This window comes from Suillus subaureus (assembly GCF_016647635.1).
Source record: "Suillus subaureus strain MN1 chromosome Unknown BJ212scaffold_20, whole genome shotgun sequence".
In the NCBI taxonomy this organism is placed as follows: domain Eukaryota; kingdom Fungi; phylum Basidiomycota; class Agaricomycetes; order Boletales; family Suillaceae; genus Suillus; species Suillus subaureus.
Genome location: NW_024538576.1, coordinates 181,346 through 200,872, shown reverse-complemented (window position 1 = coordinate 200,872; position 19,527 = coordinate 181,346). Strand labels below are relative to the sequence as shown.

Genomic DNA, 19,527 nt, shown 5'->3' with positions numbered 1-19,527 from the left:
CTGGTTCCCGGATATTGCAGTCATATGTTACTTCGAGGTACGAACGCCACCGTTCAAAGTTCACGAACGGTTACACCTACCAGGCCTGAAAGGTCACCCAGCCTGGGGGGCGTCAACTTGGAGGCTGTTAATCACAAATACGTCCCGTTCCTGTTGCTACGGGAGAGTGTAGCTTCACGCTTTTTGTCATGATCCTGTGTGGAAGACTTGAATTATATCTCATTCATCTCATGTGAACATCAAGCGCAAGCGCTAGAGGATCCGGTGAAATTCAAAAATCAAAGTGGTTAGGTACATCTATTCTGCATGTCTTTGGGGACGTCACTCGCAGAGAGGACCTACCTACTCCGGCAGGTTAGATCTTGGCATAATCCCGATGTTTTGATGCTTTGGTCTGGCCAGAAAGATTGGCTTTTTTTGCTCGGGAAGAACGTGCCGCATGGATAAATTCGAAGGTGAACCTTGGGTGAGTCATGCATAGGCCTGGCAAGTTGGAGTAATGTTTTTAACAACTGCAATGGGACGTGAATACAGGAAATCCAGTCTCCAGCCACTATGAAACTAGGAGGTTAGTATCACCACCTGAATGAGTCAGTTGTGCGTTTCACCTGCTAAACTGCACGGCCAATCATTAATTTCACACACGGTTGAATAATTGACGAAAAATGATTTGAACACGTATATATACAAGTGTCAAGGCGCTACACACGGCCCGTAGTGTTGTGGGCAGAACTGGCGCTAGTACTGCCAGGCAGATGATAGAACCTCCTGGACAGAATGTAGCAGAACTCGAGATGTACTCCAGGCTCTCTGCAATGTCTAAGTCCGGATGTCATCCTCTCAATTCACTTGTCGGAAGTAGGTTCTGATAAAGGGGGATCCTACTTCCGTTAAGTCTATAGACAGAACGTCAACAGACGTTGTCGAAACTCAGCAAGATCCGTGCAGATATGAACATCGCTGATGATCGACGATTGATCTTGCCGGCATTCATCGACATCATGCGCAGCTTCTTGATGATCGTAGACTCCTGAGATGATGCCCGCCACACTAGAACCTTGGTCGTTTGTAATCTTTGATCTCTCGAGGGCTCCAGCGGTGATGTTGATACAGGTTGCCAAACAGCTCGAGATTAATTTCACTAGAAGGGAGAGCATTTGAGTTTGCGAACCTGCTGTGTGAGACTAATGCCGGCAGGAGTGGTTGAATGAGAATGGACCACCACTGATCCACTATCCGGCTAGTGCACGTAGTCTCATCATCAATGTTGGAGTGCCATCAGCATCTTTGCCAAGGTCCTGCCAAGTTCTGCCAGCTCTGACGGCAGGACTGGTTCTGCTCACAACACTACGTGACACAGACACCTCAAAGGAGCGCGAGGCCCTCCACTTCCTGTGCCGAACAACGGGTATGGACTCGTGCTTGCAAGCGCGTCAAAATAAGCCGAGCCCCCTGGATGTAATGCAGTCTTGTACTTCAGTACCCAAATGGCACGCCTGGAGATTTCCGACACAGAGGCACATATGTCAATCCCGTCCCTCCAGTTCCGTCCCGGCGTCAAGGCAGACGCTCGCCATTGTTTGTATCTCGGAAAAGTCGCATCGATGGATGAATAGAATTGGAAATGCACTGGCAGTGTGCCACCTTGATGAATCACAGGTTGGCCGGTTCAACGTTGCAAGTTAACGTCAGATGATAAGCAACCATTAACCGTTGAATATGTATCCACATTGACAATGTTTAATATTAGACTCAACCTGTGCGGGCGCTTGGCATGTAGCCTGATGTCGTGGGGAGGGCTAGGCCATAGGCCTCTCATTGTGACGTTACTTACGTGAACGGGGTAACAACATGATTAAGTTACCCGGCCAAGTCGCCTATGTACTTACCAATAGTAGCCATGACTCGGGCGGGCGTACTTGTGAATGCTCATAAACGCCCATGCCAGTGCTGCATATTATAAATGCGTTAATCACAACGTTTTCTTCGTCACAGTCCTCCACAGTTCAATTCGGACAACCTTTTAGGCCTAGGGTTGACAATTTTGAAACCTTCCCTGAAGCACACCCCTTACTGACTCATCTTGGACTGCCGTTTCCGTAGATAGATGGCGTTCTCACCAGCAAATGGAACAATGCAGATAGCGATCAGTCAGATCAAGGACTATACAGAAACGTGAGTCATGCTTCCCTACTGTTCGTCTTCGCATACTTGATGCCCGTCTTTTCAGGCGCCAAACGATTGTACGTTGTCCTCCATAGTCTACTGTTGCAGTGACTGATATACATATCCTATGATTTAGTATGTTGGGTTCGCAGGTTTCACCATATTGGTTTGGGACCACCTCGTGACCAGCGGAGATGAGGTGCGACATTAGCAATTGCACCAGAAATCAGTGAAACTCAACACAGTACTCAGATCGAATTTATCTGGAATGGCCCCAAGGGGATCCGTGAGTGGCGTCACCGATATGAACATGCATTAGTATCTGAACCTGCTTAGTTGTATACTTGTTTCTACTGGTATGCATATGATTGGCAATATCTGCCAGTTAAAACCTCACATATGTGGGTCTATGTCCCAGAACCGATATCTTACTCCTCTCGGTTTTATCGTTAATCTGGTTGGTGAGTACATCATTTTCGGCTTACAATCTTATCCGTGACCTCTACTGCCAGCCTACAACCTCTCTTCATGGAGCTACACAGTGAGTTTTGATGTTTTATACCCACTGCCAGTCATGAATCTTACGAACTCAACTGCAGAGGTCAGTATTGCACTGTACTTCTGGACTCAGTTAACATTATCCAAGTTACCAGCATTTTGTCCGATACGAAGGGGTTATGGTAGCTCTAGGAATTGAGATAGTCGGGCTAATGATGCTGATACGGTGAAATTTACTATTCCCTTTTCAGAAAGCATCCACTAATGATGGAGCACACAGGGTCGTTGCAATATATAGATATCATAGGGCTGTCATTGTACCGGCGGTATTCTTACTGTTAGCTTGGATTGTAGTGACTGCATGGCTATTGAGTAATGGCGGACGTATGTTTTCACCTTCACCACGCCATGCATGATTTCATGATAAAGCCCCCAGCCGTTACTCACGTAAACAACATTCACTGTGAGATACTTATTTTTTCGCACACGACAACCTTATTCACGTTTTCACAGCTTGCACCATGGTGTTCAATTCGTGTGTCCTTATATACGACTGATATGCAGATGTAAGTTCTGAAACACTTTCTAGCGGCCATATTGCCTCGGCTTCAGCTTGGTTACCTCTCCTTTACGACACGTATGTCTTCGGGTTGACGTTTAAACGCACGTTTTCTTCGATCCGCAATCGGGAAGCGGGTCATATTATTCGTACTCTCTTCGCAGATGGGTTACTATATTACAGGTGCGTGAACCATACTCTCCTGGTAGCAGAGCTCACCAAGCATCCAGCGTCATCTGCACCGTAAATCTGGTGTTGACAATCATGATCATTAAATCTGACGATGGGGTGAAAAATATTGCCGCACAGTACGCACATCTTCGTGTTTGCTCAGATCTTGTTTGCTTACAATACACTGTGCACAGGCTCGAGCTTCTGTAAGTCTTTATTGTAAACCACGAGTAACAATCATCGACTAACATTATTCCATTACAGCCTCACCGTGAGCACGAATTGAAGTGTGTATTTGACATATCCTGACCATTTCCGGTCAACAGGTCACAATGATGTCAAGGATCACTCTCAACCTCAAGAAGGAAGCGTATTACGGACCTAGTCACCTTCACTTGCAAGCAGAAAGTGCTATCATGTCTACATGTCATCACGTCATATCAACACCCTCAGGAGAAGTTTTCCCTCTCAGCCGAATACGATCACACTCCGCGGCGCGCGCTGAGTTGAGCAGCCGTGCGCGATCTGGCTCGACGAGTTCTCTTTCCCCCCCTGTGCGAGTCATCACTTTCGCAGAGACTCCAACAATCTCCGGTACCAGAATCTCAGATGCCCAAAGTCTCATGAGTAGCAGTCCGGTTTCCGAGCATGCCGACTGGCCTTCAGCCTCAAATTCCAACAAGTGGAATACTGCTGACATTGTATGATCTCAAACATATTGCTATTCTACGTTGTGTGTATTATTTTGGATGGGGCAGAATACGTGGTTGAGTAGACTGATGAATGCTGACTATGTATTGATTTTGGTTGTTGTATGGTGCAATAGTGTAGTTTATAGGAGGTCTGGGTACACAATATATTTTTATCATTGCGGTTCGTTGGTGAAGAAAGATGAGCACAGCGTACCACGACGACTTTGAACGTAGGACAAAGCGGTATTAGGTGACCGTTGGAGAAATAGTGGGTTCAAAGATCGACAACGGTGTCCGAGAAAGTACCTCAGCAGTGGTCGAAAGGGATTGTGTAAGCGAGCTTCAAGGCTTGTAGTTAAGTCACTGAATAGCTGTAGTGGTAGGGATCAAACAAAAAGGTGATACATGAGTCGTCGAGCAGTTGGAGGTAAGATCCATTTCCGTGATAGAAGTTATGAGCTCAGAAGCGGAAGGAAGTGTCGGAGTTAACGTCGTTAAGTAGGGACGGCAACTGCTGTGAAGTATCAAAGATGCTTCTGGCAGTGACGTAAGAATCGGATCTGAGCTAGTGTTGCCTCGTTCACGATCTTGAGTAGGGGAGAGAGGCGGGAGGATACAGAGCAAAACGTACAGGGACTTAGGCCCTAGACATGCCAGCAAATCAATGCCGTCCTCCACAGAGTCTGCGTTAACTCATCTAAGTCATCGTCAAGCGAGGTGATGTGGCCGTCGTAATTGTTGCTATCGTGCGGCTGATGTTGGGAAGTCTGAACGTGAATGGATTACAAATGCGCAGCACAGCATGACAGGCTCGATTGATACCAAGCTGCCGAAAATGCGTGCTTATGTGTTTCAGAAACCACAAGTCTGTAATATTCAACAGCGTTAAATGATCCGTGGCCCGCGCGGGATGGTTTGTATCGGCTGAGTAAAAACCGCCCTCGAGGCAATCGACCCGTGTGATGCATGAGGCAAGAACCCTGTGCACGACTCAGCATTGAATATCGACCTAAACATAAGGTTTACCCGTAGAAAAGATGAGAATATAATCATTGGGCAACCTGATCAGAAGCTTATGTTATGAGCTAGGGCAAGCCACCCGGAACAACGCACAGCATCTATATTACATCATTGTGATATACAGCAACAACTGATGGACTATTCTCCAACCGGCAAAATGTGGAGTGTCAGGGACATCAGCGCTGGCGGAGGGTAGTAGCCGATAGAAAACCATCGAAATGCTACGTACCAAGCTCATAGATCACGAGCAAAATAAAAATAATCACCATGTTTCGTTGTCCCATTTTTCGTCTGCCCAACATCCCAATTTCCTCCGTGTTTGGGTAGTTCTCGGCAAGTCTCGGCAAGTTTTCTTGCCAGTGGAGGAGCGCCCTTTTGATCCACAGCGAGTCGCCCCTTGTTCATCAATAGTGTCAAGTACGATGACCACGTCACTGATTGTGATTTTGGACAAACTATGCCTCAAATTCAGCCGTGGTTCGACCGAAAACGTTCAAGAAGGAGTAATGCCCGAGCATTGAACAGTGAATTCTACCGACGGCGACGATATTGATTTAACAGCGCAGAGCCCCATCAGATCAGGCAGATCTAGTCCGGGTCCGCGGTCTTGGAGAACTCAGCGTCCATCTGCCCTACATCTCTTCCACTCCGATGACGTTGAGGCTCGGACGAATATGCCCGCTTTCGATAAACGAGCGCGCTCAGCGCCTTGAGGGAGACTCCGCGAACTCGGGAATGACTGATGTTCTCTGTGATACACTGGAAATCCGAAAAGGTGCTCTGAGAAGAAGGAAACTCGGGTATCACACGGGTCCGGGGTATGCGAGGGTGGACCAGCGCGAATACCCTCAGAAGTGATTTGTGATAGTCCATGGACATACATTAGACGTTGCCAATGTTTCGACGACCTGGACTTGGGCGAATGTCCCCGCAGTACTACTAGGTGGAGATATAATGAGCAATTTTTTTGGAATCTGTTCAATGCTGGATCATCGATCACTGCCAATCGGAGCAAAGTTGAGTTGTGTCTAATCTCACCTTATGATACAAGCTGGTAGTACTTCGCTGTAATAGTCAGGCTATGTATGTACTATCATAAAAGGAAGGTCGTTCCTTGTAAGGAGTCTGTCGGAACTCAGCAGAGACCTCCAATCTTTCATTAACTTTTAAGTCGTTGATCATGGCTACTGGTACATCAAGAGCGGATCGCTTTCCCAATTTTACCTTTCAAGCTTCAAACGTTCTTGTATTCACTCCCTGGAAGCAAGAATTGCTGGTGTGGCTGCGCTCACGGAGGACGGGGATCATGCCTATTCGGGTGTTCGCTTTCACCTTCATTTCATGCTGTCCATGACTATGGGCAGTCCGTGGTTCTCAGGGCTCCCGACCCATGGCCATTGGCCAGCAGAGCCCTGCTGTGTTGATCATTGTCACGGGAAAAGGCTGTAAATTTTGGACAACCGCGGCTCTGACATCGACTTCAGGCATCCCTCGATCAATTTCTTTGCATGTCCAGCAATGACGCTCAGTTATCACCGGCACAATTAAATGTAAATCAGATTAAGAAATTCACAATACCCCCACAATCGGCAATGATCATAAGAAAATATCAACCCCCTCCAGTCTTGCACCGTTCGATCTCTCAGCTGCTTGCAATGGCATGTTTGAACTCTCGAACACTGGCCCTGAATGGTTGGATTTCTACATAAGACTCTTGCCAACAGAGATGGTCAGTCCATGATTTCTGATGCGTATATTTGTGCATCCTGAAGGTTTTTCACGCAGCTCCGGACTGAATTATACCTTGTCTACTTCTTGCTCATGGGTCCCATCTACACTAGTGATCTTTGGCACATAGTTGGTAGGCGTGTCATGGAAGCGCAGAACGAGGAACTCTTGGCTTTGGGGGCGTAGAAGGCGTGGAGTCGTAGGCCGAACCTTCATGGAAAGGAAGAGGGATCGATGCCAGGTGGGAGTGTCTATGTGCAGCAAGGCTATCGAACACATAGCAGCACCGATTCATGCGTGAGATTCTTTGACTTTGGCATGCGAATGAACGGTCTGACACCTTGCTACTTAGCAATGCCTCATTGCAGTTCCAGTCAACCATGACGTTAGGTCTTTCTTAGCAACCTCGACGCATCTGTGACCCGTCCGGCAGCTGTGCAAGAGAAGTGTAAGACATGGTTAACATCACACGATACCAACCTCATATCAGCTAATGATGGCCCACCACCAGGTGGTTCTGCCCCTTTGGCCGTTGGTCGGTCCACTCTTTGGCATCAAACAAAACAAACATCCGTCATCGTGAACGCCATTAATTTGCTTGGCTGCTCTCACTTTATTTTATAAAGTCCATTGGCCCCTCATTCTGTCGGCACATGGGTGTCTAAGATGTCTTTGACCAGACATGCAAAGTAGAGTCAATCAACCAGGTGGGATTGACAACAGCGCACTATGATGTCGGGTATTGCCATATTGGACATCGCAATTATCAATTGGAGCTACCTCTCTTGCGGGCAAAGATATGTCGCGCCCAGCTGAGGTAGAAGTTTACGTACCGGTCATTGAAAATGCCTGTGCGTTCGACCATTTTGATAGCGCGGGGCACGAACTGATTGTATTGTTTTCGAATGCTGATGTTCTCTAGCCCTAAGTCACCCACCGCCCCTACTGCCAAAGGAAATGGCTCGGTACGAGGACATGGGTGACTACATAAGTCTGACTCTGACTCGGGCTAGGTAGCTTTGTTTCGTCAGCTCTTAGATGATCTCACGATCCCCTTGTATTGAAATACGAACATGACCCCAATTGACACATGTCAGTCTTTGATGTCTGACAGTGACAGAATGCCCATGGTGAACAATAGATCCGAGTGACCGTTTTTTTATGGGCAAGATAAGCACAACGTCTTAACTCAGGTAAATGAAAGATTTAGGTTCAGTTCAACAATGTATACATTGTATTGATCACATAAGGACATATACATCACTGTCGTGATGGACGGATGAACCTTTAGTCTAACGGCATATCAACCCTGTGCTGACCACTATCTTTTCATGAGTGAGTGAGAAATATGTATGTACAACGGCCAGAATCAAGTAGCAAATGAAACAGCTAGGTTATTAAGCTGTTTGTAGTGTTACATCACATATAACTTACGGCTGACTTCGGGATCCACGGGATAACCTTTACAATCCAAAGAACTTCCTCGGCACATCAAACCACGTGTGCCGGCCAGAAACGGGGGGAAAACTCTGCCACGGAACCTTCCCTCCATGTAAGTATCCCGGAACATTCAGCTCTGACTCGTCATCAGCTGCAACATAGGAGTTTGAGGTATCCACTTGTTCCACCACGTGAACTGCTTTCTCTTTCAAGAGAGAGGCGGCAAGTGATGAAAAGGCCGTGTCGCTTTTCACACTGGACTCACTGGTACCGGTCAAAGAAACATCAGGGGCACTGGAAACATCCCCCTTACCCAGCTGGTCACCTTTATCATCCGGCCCTATGACTTTCACATTCTCGTTTGACCCTGGATCGATCCCACCTAATGAGAGCGATGCCTGAATTTGGTCGGACAGGTCGTGGAACTCGCAGTCTGCGGTATCTTCTTCGCCGTCTTCCTCGCCTTTGTCAACGTGCACATGGTCTTCTCCCCAGCCGCCGCTGCCTGCACTTGAAGCCGTACTTGAAACCGTACTTGGCCGTCTGCCGAACCGGTTGATAACGCGCGCTGACATGATAGCGGTGCGCCACCTCTTGCGGGCATCGAAATTTTCCCTGAGACCAGAGATGACATCGTGTTCGGTAGAAGCCTTATGCGTCGTCAACCACTATCAACGCCATCAGCACGGAATTATGTAGATGGCAAACTCGTGACTTACATGATTATTCAGAGCTTGTTGTGCAGTAGGTCGTTGCGATGGACGGGTGTTCAATAAAAGTTTAATAAATGTCTTCGCTGTATGGGTTGATATTAGCACACATACAGCTAACGTTATCAACCATCAGCGTACCCTCGCTGGAGACTTTGGACCAGTATTGCTCGTGAAACTCGATCTTGGCTTCTGTGGTCTCCTGAATCATCTCGTGTGTATCGTCTCCTCTGAACGGCGAGTAACCGCAGAGCAGAACATAAGCGATGATACTGCAAGGAGGTCACAGTGTTAGCGCGGTCAGATTTCAATCACGGGTTTGATATAATAAACAAGCGCTTACCCCGTTGACCAAATATCAACCGCTTTCCCGTGCCCTTGTTTGTTAAGAACCTCGGGAGCGACGTAGCCAAAGCTCCCAGCCAGCGAATGAAGCTGTTCTTCCGGAGAATGCAAATGTTTTGCACTTCGAAGAAGGCATTATTGAGACGTAAGTTCAGAAAGGGTGGGCCCTCACATTCCGAAGTCGGCGATCACAATATCGCTATCCGGGTCCTTTGTTCGGTATAAAATATTCTCAGGTCTGTACACGTATTAGATCAATGATTCGACTTCCTCAATTCAAAAGAACATACTTCAAGTCCCTATGCACGATATCATGATCGTGTAGGTACGTCACTCCCGACAAGATGGACCTGAGACGATTCGTCAGCTTGCAAACAGTGTACAATTCGTGTAACATACCGAATAACTGTAACGGCGTCATTTTCGGTAAATTTTCCTTTTTGCAAAATACGGTCAAAGAGCTCGCCACCGACAGCTAGCTCAAAAGCAAGATAGTATTTGGATCGGGACTCGAACCATTCATAAAACTTGACCTGCATTGATCTTGGAGGTCAGACACGCACGAGAAAAGCCGGCCGCAAAATACGAACAATATTGGGGTGGTCAAGACCTCTTAGGACATCCATCTCACCCCACACAGCAGCTTCGTTGCCCTTTACTTTCTTCTTCGGAATGACCTTCAGTGCAACCTCTTTTACTACCGTGACGTGGTTATGTCCCCCTGGTGATGGAGGGACGGAAGAGTTAGACGCTCGAGAAATGGTCCTCTTTATGTGATGCGGATGGAGAAGAGGAATGGAAGATCGACCGGGAGTGTGGTCGGTCGGAGATGATGGCGATGTTGGGAACGCCCCCTTCCGCGAAACATCGGCTAGCTCAGGGGGAACTTGCCATGTCGCTCTCTAAGGTGCATGGTTGTGTAATTGGAGTATTGATGTGACAACCACGCAGGAGGGAGATATGCCTCAGAGCCATACCGTACGGGTCGGTAATCCAAAAACTCACCATGACTTTTCCAAATGTCCCTGATCCAAGAATTTCGTGAATTTCATATGATTGTTTTTTCATGAAACTGGGAGGCTGAGGAAGCAAGGCTTCTTTCAGTGATAAGTGTTTCATGGCAGATACGGTGGGGATTGATGGCGCGTTCAACGTAGAGGGAATGTGTCCAGCGTTCAGCAGCAAAGAAATAGTGCAGGAATGCCCAGAAACCTGTATGGTAGGCTGTGAAGCAAGCCCTATTGAACGTTCTCAGGGCATCGCCATGGCGCTTGCTCCTACATTAGTTATCTGATAAAGAAAAAAAACCTACCTATATTCGATCATTCTCAGCAATTGATGACAAGATTACTATGACATTAGAGAGCAGGCTAAATATTAAAATATGAGATGAAAAAAGCGCAGATAAATGAGTAGATAAACGAAACAAAACAAGCAAGAGGCATATGTTTAACGAGTAACTATGCCACTGAAAATATGTATTGGTCTCGACAGTAATATTACAATCTCAGAGGCCCATCTGAATCGATGATTCTTTCAATGGCCAGTAGAAGTAGTAGGCGCAACGCCCACTGGGCCGGTCTCAATGGTCATTGAGGCGGCAACTGAAGTAGCCGATTGGTAGCTACATGACGGAAAGGAAGATATCAATATTTGGGCGATACTGTACTGGCACACGATACTCACGTAGAGTTTGCAGCCGAAGTGTTGACTTTCTTATCGAGAAGAACACTATCAATGACATGGACAACTCCATTGGACGTCAAAACGTCTGATCGCATGATGTGCGCCCAATTAGAGCCAGCACTAGACACGTACACTCCAGAGGAGTTGGTCTTGAAGACGAAGGGTTCTCCAGAGGCCGAAGTATAATTATTTCCGTTTGTAAACGCTGGCGAGTAAACAGTCGTGCCGTTGATAACCTGGGTCGGGAGTCAAACCAAGTAAAATGAGCTACATGAAAGGACAGACGTGATTTCCGAAAAGAGCGATCAGTGCAGTAGTATTTGGCAGCAGACCGCCAATACAGCTTGCTGTCGCAATAGCAGAATTATTGGGTGCAAAAAGTGTAATACCGCTAGCATTGTTGAGCACATTGAGCAGTGTGGTCGAATCATTGGTAGGGACATTGATGGATGAAAGCGCACCAGCAAGGGTGGTGACGTCGTAAGTACTATTAGAGAGAGTATCAGACAAGTTTTGAGGGATCTTAAGGACGGAGTCGATGACAAGGACTTGGAGGTTTTGATAGACCGTCTTGTTCACGACCGAAACCGTTGTACTAAATGCCACTTAGAAGCAATTAATCGATAGACATCGAAAGTCTCACCCATTGTTGAGCACAAATATGCCGTCACTTCCGTTTGACCACGCTAAAACCTGCGATTTATTACCCTCCAGCTGGACAAGTGAGGAATCGTTAAGCAGTGTTCGCCCAAGAGTGATGTTGGGATATGGCGAGGTTTGTTCGGTAAAATTGCCGTGGACGATATGGTATGAAAGGAGATTCAGAACAGATGTTGGGTCACTTGTGAGATTGATAGGAGCGGAACTGACTGTAAAACAAGGATGGAGTGCTATCCTTCGGTCGCATATTGGAGTACTCACATGCCTGATTGCTGGGTGCAAACAATGTCCAGTTACCTGTAGAGAGTGACTGCGCCACCTGCTGCCCAATAGATGAGCTGTTTAATGCAGCACTCGCAGACGCCAACGTTGTAAGCCCATAAGTGTTTAAGGCCTGGACAAGGCCATTAAGGTATTGCTGCCAAGACTGCCCGAAAACAGCAGGGAGAAGAGTGAGAAGAACAAGCGATGTAAACAACATGATAATGATATGATGAATGTTCGGAAGGACAGTGATTTCGGGGTGTTCTTGAAGATATATGATTCACCCACCATTTGTAAGAATCATGATGCAATGCGCAGCGCACTTCAGATCTCTCTATTCACTTCGCCCCCCATGATCGGAAAGTCATAGGGGCCTTCCGAGCAAAGCGCAGCTTCTGATGCCGAGAACATGCCGAGAATGAAATCTGGTGGAAAGCGAGTAGCTTATTTGTGGTGTCGGAGAGCTACTTAACAGGATCAACAGGACAAGTACTGGAGGAGACGATTTACCTACTTACTAGCTAGCCCTTGGTGCGCCTGAATCGTCGAGTCGCAAATCGATGGTTTAACTATACGATTTGATGCCATGCTGACTAAGTGCAGTATCTCAAACTCCGCGATGCCCTTGCCGCTGGGAACGTCTGTGCACTCGACCTTTTTTCATTCCCAAAGCACCACACCACAGAAACACAGCATGGCTCGTCGGGCAGCACCAGCAAACGCAACACCTGCATTCTTCGCAGCGCCTGCACGCCGTCAAATCGTTGATCCAAACGAGTCTGCTTTATCCCGCTTCATTCGAGAGCAAATCACTGCTCCAGAAAAATTACCCGGAAACATCAGCATCGTGACGGGAATGAGTGTGTTCGTAGCTGGCATATTTGTCGCTAGGACATGGGGAGACATGTTGGTACCTGCGTGAGCGAGGCAGAAACAAATAGCAGGATGAGTTTGGCGGTGTTCTCCTGCGGTGGCCGTCACTACCCCAAAAATGGCTTGGTAAGTCAGTTGTTTGTAGTGTGGATAGGGACTCCTGACTTATCGACCACTTAGAAAGCTGTTGACACATCACGTTGCACCTGCATATCTCCACCTTGATCCTTCCATGACCGAACGTAATAGCTAGCTCACCCATAATTTCATCCAGTCCTAGAGAGTTGGATAGGTTGTTCCCAATGCATATGGCCATTTATTGTGATTGCGTCCCATCAGGTCACCTGAATGCTGGTTACAGCAATGTTAGGCCGAAAGATGGGCCACGTGCATTGCAACCACTGCTGGCTATGATTCATAAAGTTATTCGCACAAGAAGCAACCCATATTATCGCAAGTTCTCAAAATCAGTTTTGTATGGAACGTTGGTCAAATAACTGACATGCGTGATAAGTGTTCACCTTCCAATCCGCGGCAAAGAACACCGACAAAATAGGTCATTTTCCGGAAATATTGACAACCGATCGGAACCTGTATCAGGGTGCGTGCATGCGTATCTCCACAACGCGATCTGGTGGCATGATGTAGTCTAACGTTGCTGCAGAAAATATTTGCACCATGGTCTGGTCTTATTATTTTATTGAATTTATTCTATTTCACTTTACGGAATGGAGGGGGGAAAGCGCTTGTGCTAGTGGGCCACAAGAGTTCGGTTTCCCGCGCTCGGCCCATAGTTTCAAGCTCAGAAGAGTGTTGATCGTTTCCGATTGTTTTCTATAACTACCGTGGGCAGTTAGTTCTGTTTGCCACGGCACCCCCTCCCACCTTGTGAGCGATCTCCCTACGACGTAACTGTCGCCACTCACGTCCATGCGCCAGCAAGATTCGTGGTCGAGACTACCCGTTTGTAAATCAGTATTGCGCTTTATGTACATTTTTATTTAAAAAAACACCCCCAGCCTCATCAGGGAAATAGGTGTGCCGGGGGACACATAGCGAACACCTGAAATGTACCTGCGGCTTTCTACCTTTCTGGGGAAAACTCGGACAATGTCCTTGTCGAAGTGTGCCCTGCGTTAACTGGATCTGGAACCACGCGTGAGTAGTGCCACACTTTACAGTTTGAACTACTTACCCTGAATTGACACTAGCAAGACCCTAGCCACATCCAGAGCACCACCGTACCTGGTCACTCGCTACCATCCGACCTGCGGCACGGTGACAGGAACGCGCCGGCGCTGTGCTATCAGGAAATTGACCACCGAAGTCCCACATATCGCCGACAGGCCTAAGTCGTGCTTCCTCTATTCACGGTTCGGGTTGATGCCATTGATTCTGGGCCATCTCCGGCAGATTTATGAACAACCTACGCCATTGCTATGATGTGAAGACCGGGATTGGAAAGTCACAGTTAGTCACCAGCCTAATTATCTGAAGATGTGTTCGACACATGTTCGTCCTATTCTATTTTCTGCAACTACGTTGACCTAAGCATGTACTTTGTTACCGCCGCTTCCCTTTAGCCCCATCCGCCCTGCCGTTGAACCAGAACAGCCCAGGACCTTGGTGACCATATGCCAGCATGTTGTCTTCTGATGGGAGTGGCGGGGAATTGGAATAATACAGCTGCGGAGCACCACGTATCTCTGTTCTTTTTTTTTGCGGCTCAGTGTCAGCAAGATCATCATGAATCATGTATCGCGGTCTAAATAAATATTTGGATTATATACATTTGTTATGCCAAGTTCATCCTATGCCTATACTTATTAATCGTGATACAGATTCATTTGTACGAAGTTCCTGACGATGCATTCTACAATGGAATGCAGCACTTTTAGCTGAATCCAGGATCGTGGCGCCGCTCGGTCAGGTGTGAAATCATTGCCTCCATGAATAAACAAACTCATCCAGGATCGCTTCTCCTGGAGGTTGGCACTCGCGAGCATGGGTGATCACTAAGCGATCATCCCAGTTCTTTTCGGGCTAGACGGAGATCGTCAATCCACCGTTTGAGTTGCAGGGTCATGATAGATGTTCAGATACTTGACAGTGTACGATGCAGGTACTAGAAAGCGAAGCAAAGCAAAAACATACGATATGAGAAGAGCGCGAGAACAGTGTCAGGGCGATAGCAGAAAAGCTGAGCGTGTAGCGTGAATGATGAACTAAGATATATGAAATCCCGTACTATGATTAGGCATCTACACTGCAGAGAAGTATTCGTTAAATTCTACTGGTATTCGACAAGGTTCATCACACTACTGGAGTTGAGAGGCAGAATCTGTTTCCGATCCAGCGGGGCAAGTTGTGTTCATTGACGGCGTGTGCGAGTACACCGAGATTGGCTGCACGGGTGTAAACGGTACCGGGGCAAGAATATTCCGAGATTGCGTGTGGTATTGATGGATGGTTGAACCACTACTTTGCGGATATCCCGCTGGCAATGCTGGGGCTGTGGAATATTGACGACTATGGTATGTATCCTCTTGCCTGGGTGCCGCTGAGCTCCCTTGAATGTGGTCGACAGCACCGTAGTGATGAGAAATGTCAGATATCTGCGACGGAGATTGTTGGGCTGTATAAGCGTTGTGAGAGCTGCTCTGAGACGGATAGAAAGGAGAGTTTAACGTGGGAAAGCCATAGCTCGAGGAATGGACCGATGGATTGTTCGAAGCTGGTGGCTCCGAGGAGTCAGCACCCCATGATGACGGTGATGTCTGAGCTACTTGGTACTGACGATGCATGTCGTCCCCAGAGTGTAAGGACGGTTCCGAACCACTCTGCAACCAAGATTGGACAGGTATGCGCGCTAAATCGTCTCGACTAGAGCGACTGGAGGGGTGCCATTGCGCTTCACTTCCACTCTGACTTGGCAGGTAAGCTGACTGGGCATGGGCTACATTGTGACCGAAGGAGGAAAAATAAACAGTATTCGCTGATCCGTGAGGTGCGGATGTGGATGTGCCCATAACGGCATCAGGTGTGATGCGCTCGTGAGAGGACGGGTACGGTGCCCGTCTGTCATTTGCATTATGGGCATGATATGGCAACGAATCAGCCGGTTGATAACTCGACGCTGGCGCCGGAGGCAAGTAGGAAGTATCATATGTGGCTTCCGTGGATGTAGAGACTTCTGGTCCGCTGCTCTCATATCTTTCTTGAGAATCATGATGGTATTCGATAGGAGATATCTCGCCATACTCTGGATTGGAAGACTGATCGTCGACTGAGTCTGTGGTCGAAGCAGAGTCTCCAGCGCCTGTGGAATCTGCTCTTCGCTTTTTGCGGCTGTTGTTCGGTCTCCGTCTGTAAACGTAATCCGGGTACTTGAGATTGAAATTATCCTTCAGGTGTTTGGCTTGATCAAGGTAGAACTGCTTCTCGGGCTGAATGATCTCAAGATCAGAACTACCGTCGCGAGCGTGGGGAAAATAAGTTACCATGTCCATAGCATTCCATTCTCGACTTAAGACTTTGCTGACATCCCCCGTCCGCATTGCTTGATTTTCCTGCGGAGACTTGGGGACGTCTCCTGCGAGCAAAAATCATGAATGCATTCATGGGACGCTTAGGCGTGCCATCCGCATTCAAAGTTTGGGATGTCAGGGAGGTGCTTGTGTCGTCTGAAGTTATTGGAGTGAGATGTATCATTATGAAAATAGAAAAGATAGCTCACCGTCGGTATCTGCGTCCACCTTGTTTGCATCCAGATACTGACATATAGACCCCAGCGTCGTCCTCCGAACCTGAGAGAGACCCCTGGTCTTCGACCCTTCCGAGTCCTTCATTGAAGGAGACATTGAAAGGGCCGGAATATTCCGCTACCATTCCATGCCTTCCTTCTCGAATGAAGCGGTTCATGTCAACAATAGCGGTGGGGAACGAGTGAAAGGTTTCAAGCTCGAATAGTATCAAAGAACAAACTCCCGCTTTTTTAAGCGCAAGTGATGTTCCAGACGGGATTGAAAACTAGACTGAGACTGCTTGACAGTCCTGGAATCAGTGACCTGTTCGCTCCTGACACGGTGAGTTTTGAAGAGGTTTTTTGACGTACTGAAATCAAGGAATAACGCATGGTGAAGTGAACCGGAACAGGCAGAATCATTAAGTCTGATCGTGAAAGTAGAGTGAACCTAGTAAAGTGGTGCCTTCGGAATTCGCGGAGCTCGTTTCCTCGGGTACTTGGCTCGCAATTACTGAGGCCGAACGCCGCTGGCTATAGCAACCTTGCCATCATGAGCACTGGCGACTGCTCAAATATTTCTCCGCTTCGAAATATCCAAAATCGTGGTTGTCAAACCTGATTCCAGCATTTCCCATTAATTATGCGTCCAGAAAACCGAATGCCCATTCAGGCTAGATCTGTGCGAATCGAACGTTGAAGGCCCTTAATTTTTTGGCGCTCAATCCCCAAAAAGTAGACTCGTGTGGTGTTGTTACCGACTCAGAAGCTTGTCAGGGCTTGTCCAAGGATAGCTATAGTCATGGCCAAAAACTCTTTTTCGACACTAGGTGACTCGTGCCGAGCGCGAGGCCAAATATTACGACTTGGGTTAACCCAGGTTGGTCTGCCAGTAAGACTTTTTTACTATCATACCTCCGATTGTTTTATGAGTGAGGACCATTTGATCATTCTGCTCCGGCGGAGATTGCTGAGAAATGATTTTCACGCTACGCGGAAGTAAAGCTTCCACTACTAGATCACAGGTGCCGGTGAAGCACAGGTTCAATGTGATTATTTGACACAGTGTTGTGGGGTGTACAGGTCAGTCCCGTTACTCCGACAGGCGCCGCTGTGCTTACTCGGAGATGGGCTCTAGGTTGCATGTACAACTGCACACTTTCCATTCTCGGTTCGGACATTTCCGCCGCATCTGCTCTAGGCCAGCCACGAAGTTATCTCTTTCTTGCTTCCTCTCATTGCACGCTGCATGCTTCTTTCTGCTGAACTTGTCGACATGGACCCTAGGTTCAGGGAGCACCCTAATTCCTTGCCTGCTTAAAGTTCTTGCACAGGTATATTATGTATCACTTGCTGCGCATCTTCTGACTCCGATCAAGATCATGACATCTTGCAGCAAGCCTACTAATGGTCCACACTTGGGATAGTTTGCTTTGTGAATGCTCTTTCGGGACGAGTCCAAGGAACAAGGCGTACTCGTGGTCTTTCTGCTCAGGAAAGCCTTAAGGGTCAACATGAAGACAGTTCAGGGTCAATCCGGGTGTGGCGCGAAAAAAACTTATAGAACAATTTAAGCACTAATTTTCTGAAGCTGAATTGTTGCATTGGAGATTTCCTGACACTGAAACAATTTTTCTGTGTTTGATTGGTGGAAAGGCTGCGAGCAACTGTTGATCAGTGACTAGATTGAGAAGCTGATTGGCACTTCCCGTCGGCTGCGCGGGATTTCGTCATATCGGCAATCTCGAGACGCGTCGTCTGGCGATCTCGTTCAGATCCACATGTTGCAGTTATCGCCAGATCTGCGCGAAGACAAATTTGAAATAGCAAAACCTTTTCTCATGTGGTGTGACCCTTCAGCGCTTCAGCTTCAGTACCTATGATACGCGCGCTGGGTACTGCCGCCGGGAGTCCAGGATCAACGAATTTGGCCTCGTCGTGGCACAGCTACCAGGTTTGCAATAACTTGCTCAATGACTTTTGATCACACCGTTATGATTCCTCTCAGGCAGACTCGAAATTCGGTAGCACCCAGACTTTCGGTGGTTGTTCATTAATATCGCTTCGTAGCAAGAGAAGATCTCAACACGATCCAAGAAAGTTGTAGATGTGCCTGGAATTCTTCCGAGTCGACTGCTAGTGCATCCGATCACTCGAGTTATCGCCTTCATGGCATTGAATGTAAAGGCAACAAGGGAGCCAAAGATGGACTGCGCTATCGATGATCTACGTCGATGCTATTGTTGTCTTAATGGTTTACTTTTCTAATACTGCACAATAGAGGGATTGTATGTATGTCTCTGAGGAAGGGGCAGCGATTACATTCTCTTCTCGAGGACTTCCCAGTCCCCAGTTATCTGACTCCCAAAGTTCCCCGGGGCCCGTGCCACTGATAGATAGCACCCGCTGGACGGCACGATGCTCGATGCAGACGCTGAAGAACCCCCGGTAATCGCTGTCCAAGAGAATATCATCTCGTTATCAGTCACCGTGTTAGTCCAAGTGGGGACAAGGTGATCTTGCAAGAAGGCACATATCACAATGTGCTCTTACCTTTTCTTCTTCTGAAGGTACTCCAGGACGACGACACGCAATGAGTTGGACAACTTTCCACGTATCTGCCGAGAGGGGATTGCTCTCCTTCATCTCTCGTGGCACCATTGTGGGATGTGAAACATGGTGCAGTCAGCAGAATTAGCTGTGCAGATCGCCGGGTAGCTGTATTCCGGCGTCATCCTTGATTTACGCCGACTTCCCAAGTCATCGAAATTTAAAGTTACACCTGGTTGCAGCCACTCGCGATGACGATATATTTTTCCAGTGAAGAGTGGCGAAAGCACTGCAATTCCAACTTCGATGATTATGGTACAGCACAAACAACCTCGGAGACCGTAGGACAACGCCACCGATTGCGGCATACATAAACGAACAAACTAGACTGTCAGCTAATCCGTCGTCGCCCCACGTGGTTCC

General features: G+C 47.6%; 6 protein-coding genes across 6 annotated transcripts; 2 read left to right on the top strand and 4 right to left on the bottom strand.

Annotated features, from left to right (window-relative positions):
• Positions 1-726: 726 nt before the first annotated feature.
• BJ212DRAFT_1360960 (uncharacterized protein) lies at positions 727-1,590 on the bottom strand. Its single transcript, XM_041335895.1, has one exon. It carries the CDS (start codon positions 1,155-1,157, stop codon positions 897-899), a length of 261 nt encoding a protein of 86 aa, XP_041191958.1. The 5' UTR covers positions 1,158-1,590; the 3' UTR covers positions 727-896.
• Positions 1,591-1,889: 299 nt separating this feature from the next.
• Positions 1,890-4,485, top strand: BJ212DRAFT_342673 (uncharacterized protein). Its single transcript, XM_041342960.1, has 16 exons — positions 1,890-2,175; positions 2,231-2,243; positions 2,303-2,365; positions 2,419-2,452; positions 2,503-2,522; positions 2,585-2,627; positions 2,679-2,707; positions 2,820-2,890; positions 2,945-3,048; positions 3,101-3,127; positions 3,178-3,199; positions 3,254-3,406; positions 3,454-3,531; positions 3,589-3,600; positions 3,659-3,665; positions 3,721-4,485. The coding sequence occupies exons 1-16, from the start codon at positions 2,108-2,110 to the stop codon at positions 4,099-4,101; spliced, it is 1,125 nt and encodes a 374-aa protein (XP_041191957.1). The 5' UTR covers positions 1,890-2,107; the 3' UTR covers positions 4,102-4,485.
• Positions 4,486-8,044: 3,559 nt separating this feature from the next.
• On the bottom strand, positions 8,045-10,656 carry BJ212DRAFT_342439 (kinase-like domain-containing protein). Its single transcript, XM_041342958.1, has 10 exons — positions 10,335-10,656; positions 9,920-10,231; positions 9,729-9,862; positions 9,620-9,679; positions 9,502-9,567; positions 9,328-9,450; positions 9,126-9,256; positions 8,994-9,070; positions 8,588-8,942; positions 8,045-8,538 (listed from the first exon to the last, which is right to left on the bottom strand). Exons 1-10 carry the CDS (start codon positions 10,446-10,448, stop codon positions 8,525-8,527), a joined length of 1,386 nt encoding a protein of 461 aa, XP_041191956.1. The 5' UTR covers positions 10,449-10,656; the 3' UTR covers positions 8,045-8,524.
• A 209-nt stretch (positions 10,657-10,865) lies between these two features.
• Positions 10,866-12,463, bottom strand: BJ212DRAFT_1512225 (FAS1 domain-containing protein; the record flags this gene model as incomplete). Its single annotated transcript, XM_041341654.1, has 5 exons — positions 11,937-12,463; positions 11,659-11,884; positions 11,301-11,610; positions 11,016-11,251; positions 10,866-10,953 (listed from the first exon to the last, which is right to left on the bottom strand). The coding sequence occupies exons 1-5, from the start codon at positions 12,154-12,156 to the stop codon at positions 10,866-10,868; spliced, it is 1,080 nt and encodes a 359-aa protein (XP_041191955.1). The 5' UTR covers positions 12,157-12,463.
• BJ212DRAFT_342449 (uncharacterized protein) lies at positions 12,379-13,015 on the top strand. Its single transcript, XM_041342959.1, has 2 exons — positions 12,379-12,938; positions 12,993-13,015. The coding sequence occupies exon 1, from the start codon at positions 12,526-12,528 to the stop codon at positions 12,859-12,861; it is 336 nt and encodes a 111-aa protein (XP_041191954.1). The 5' UTR covers positions 12,379-12,525; the 3' UTR covers positions 12,862-12,938; positions 12,993-13,015.
• Positions 13,016-14,994: 1,979 nt separating this feature from the next.
• BJ212DRAFT_1577778 (uncharacterized protein) lies at positions 14,995-16,672 on the bottom strand (the record flags this gene model as incomplete). Its single annotated transcript, XM_041342202.1, has 4 exons — positions 14,995-16,258; positions 16,313-16,404; positions 16,439-16,495; positions 16,549-16,672. 4 exons carry the CDS (start codon positions 16,670-16,672, stop codon positions 15,131-15,133), a joined length of 1,401 nt encoding a protein of 466 aa, XP_041191953.1. The 3' UTR covers positions 14,995-15,130.
• Positions 16,673-19,527: the final 2,855 nt, after the last annotated feature.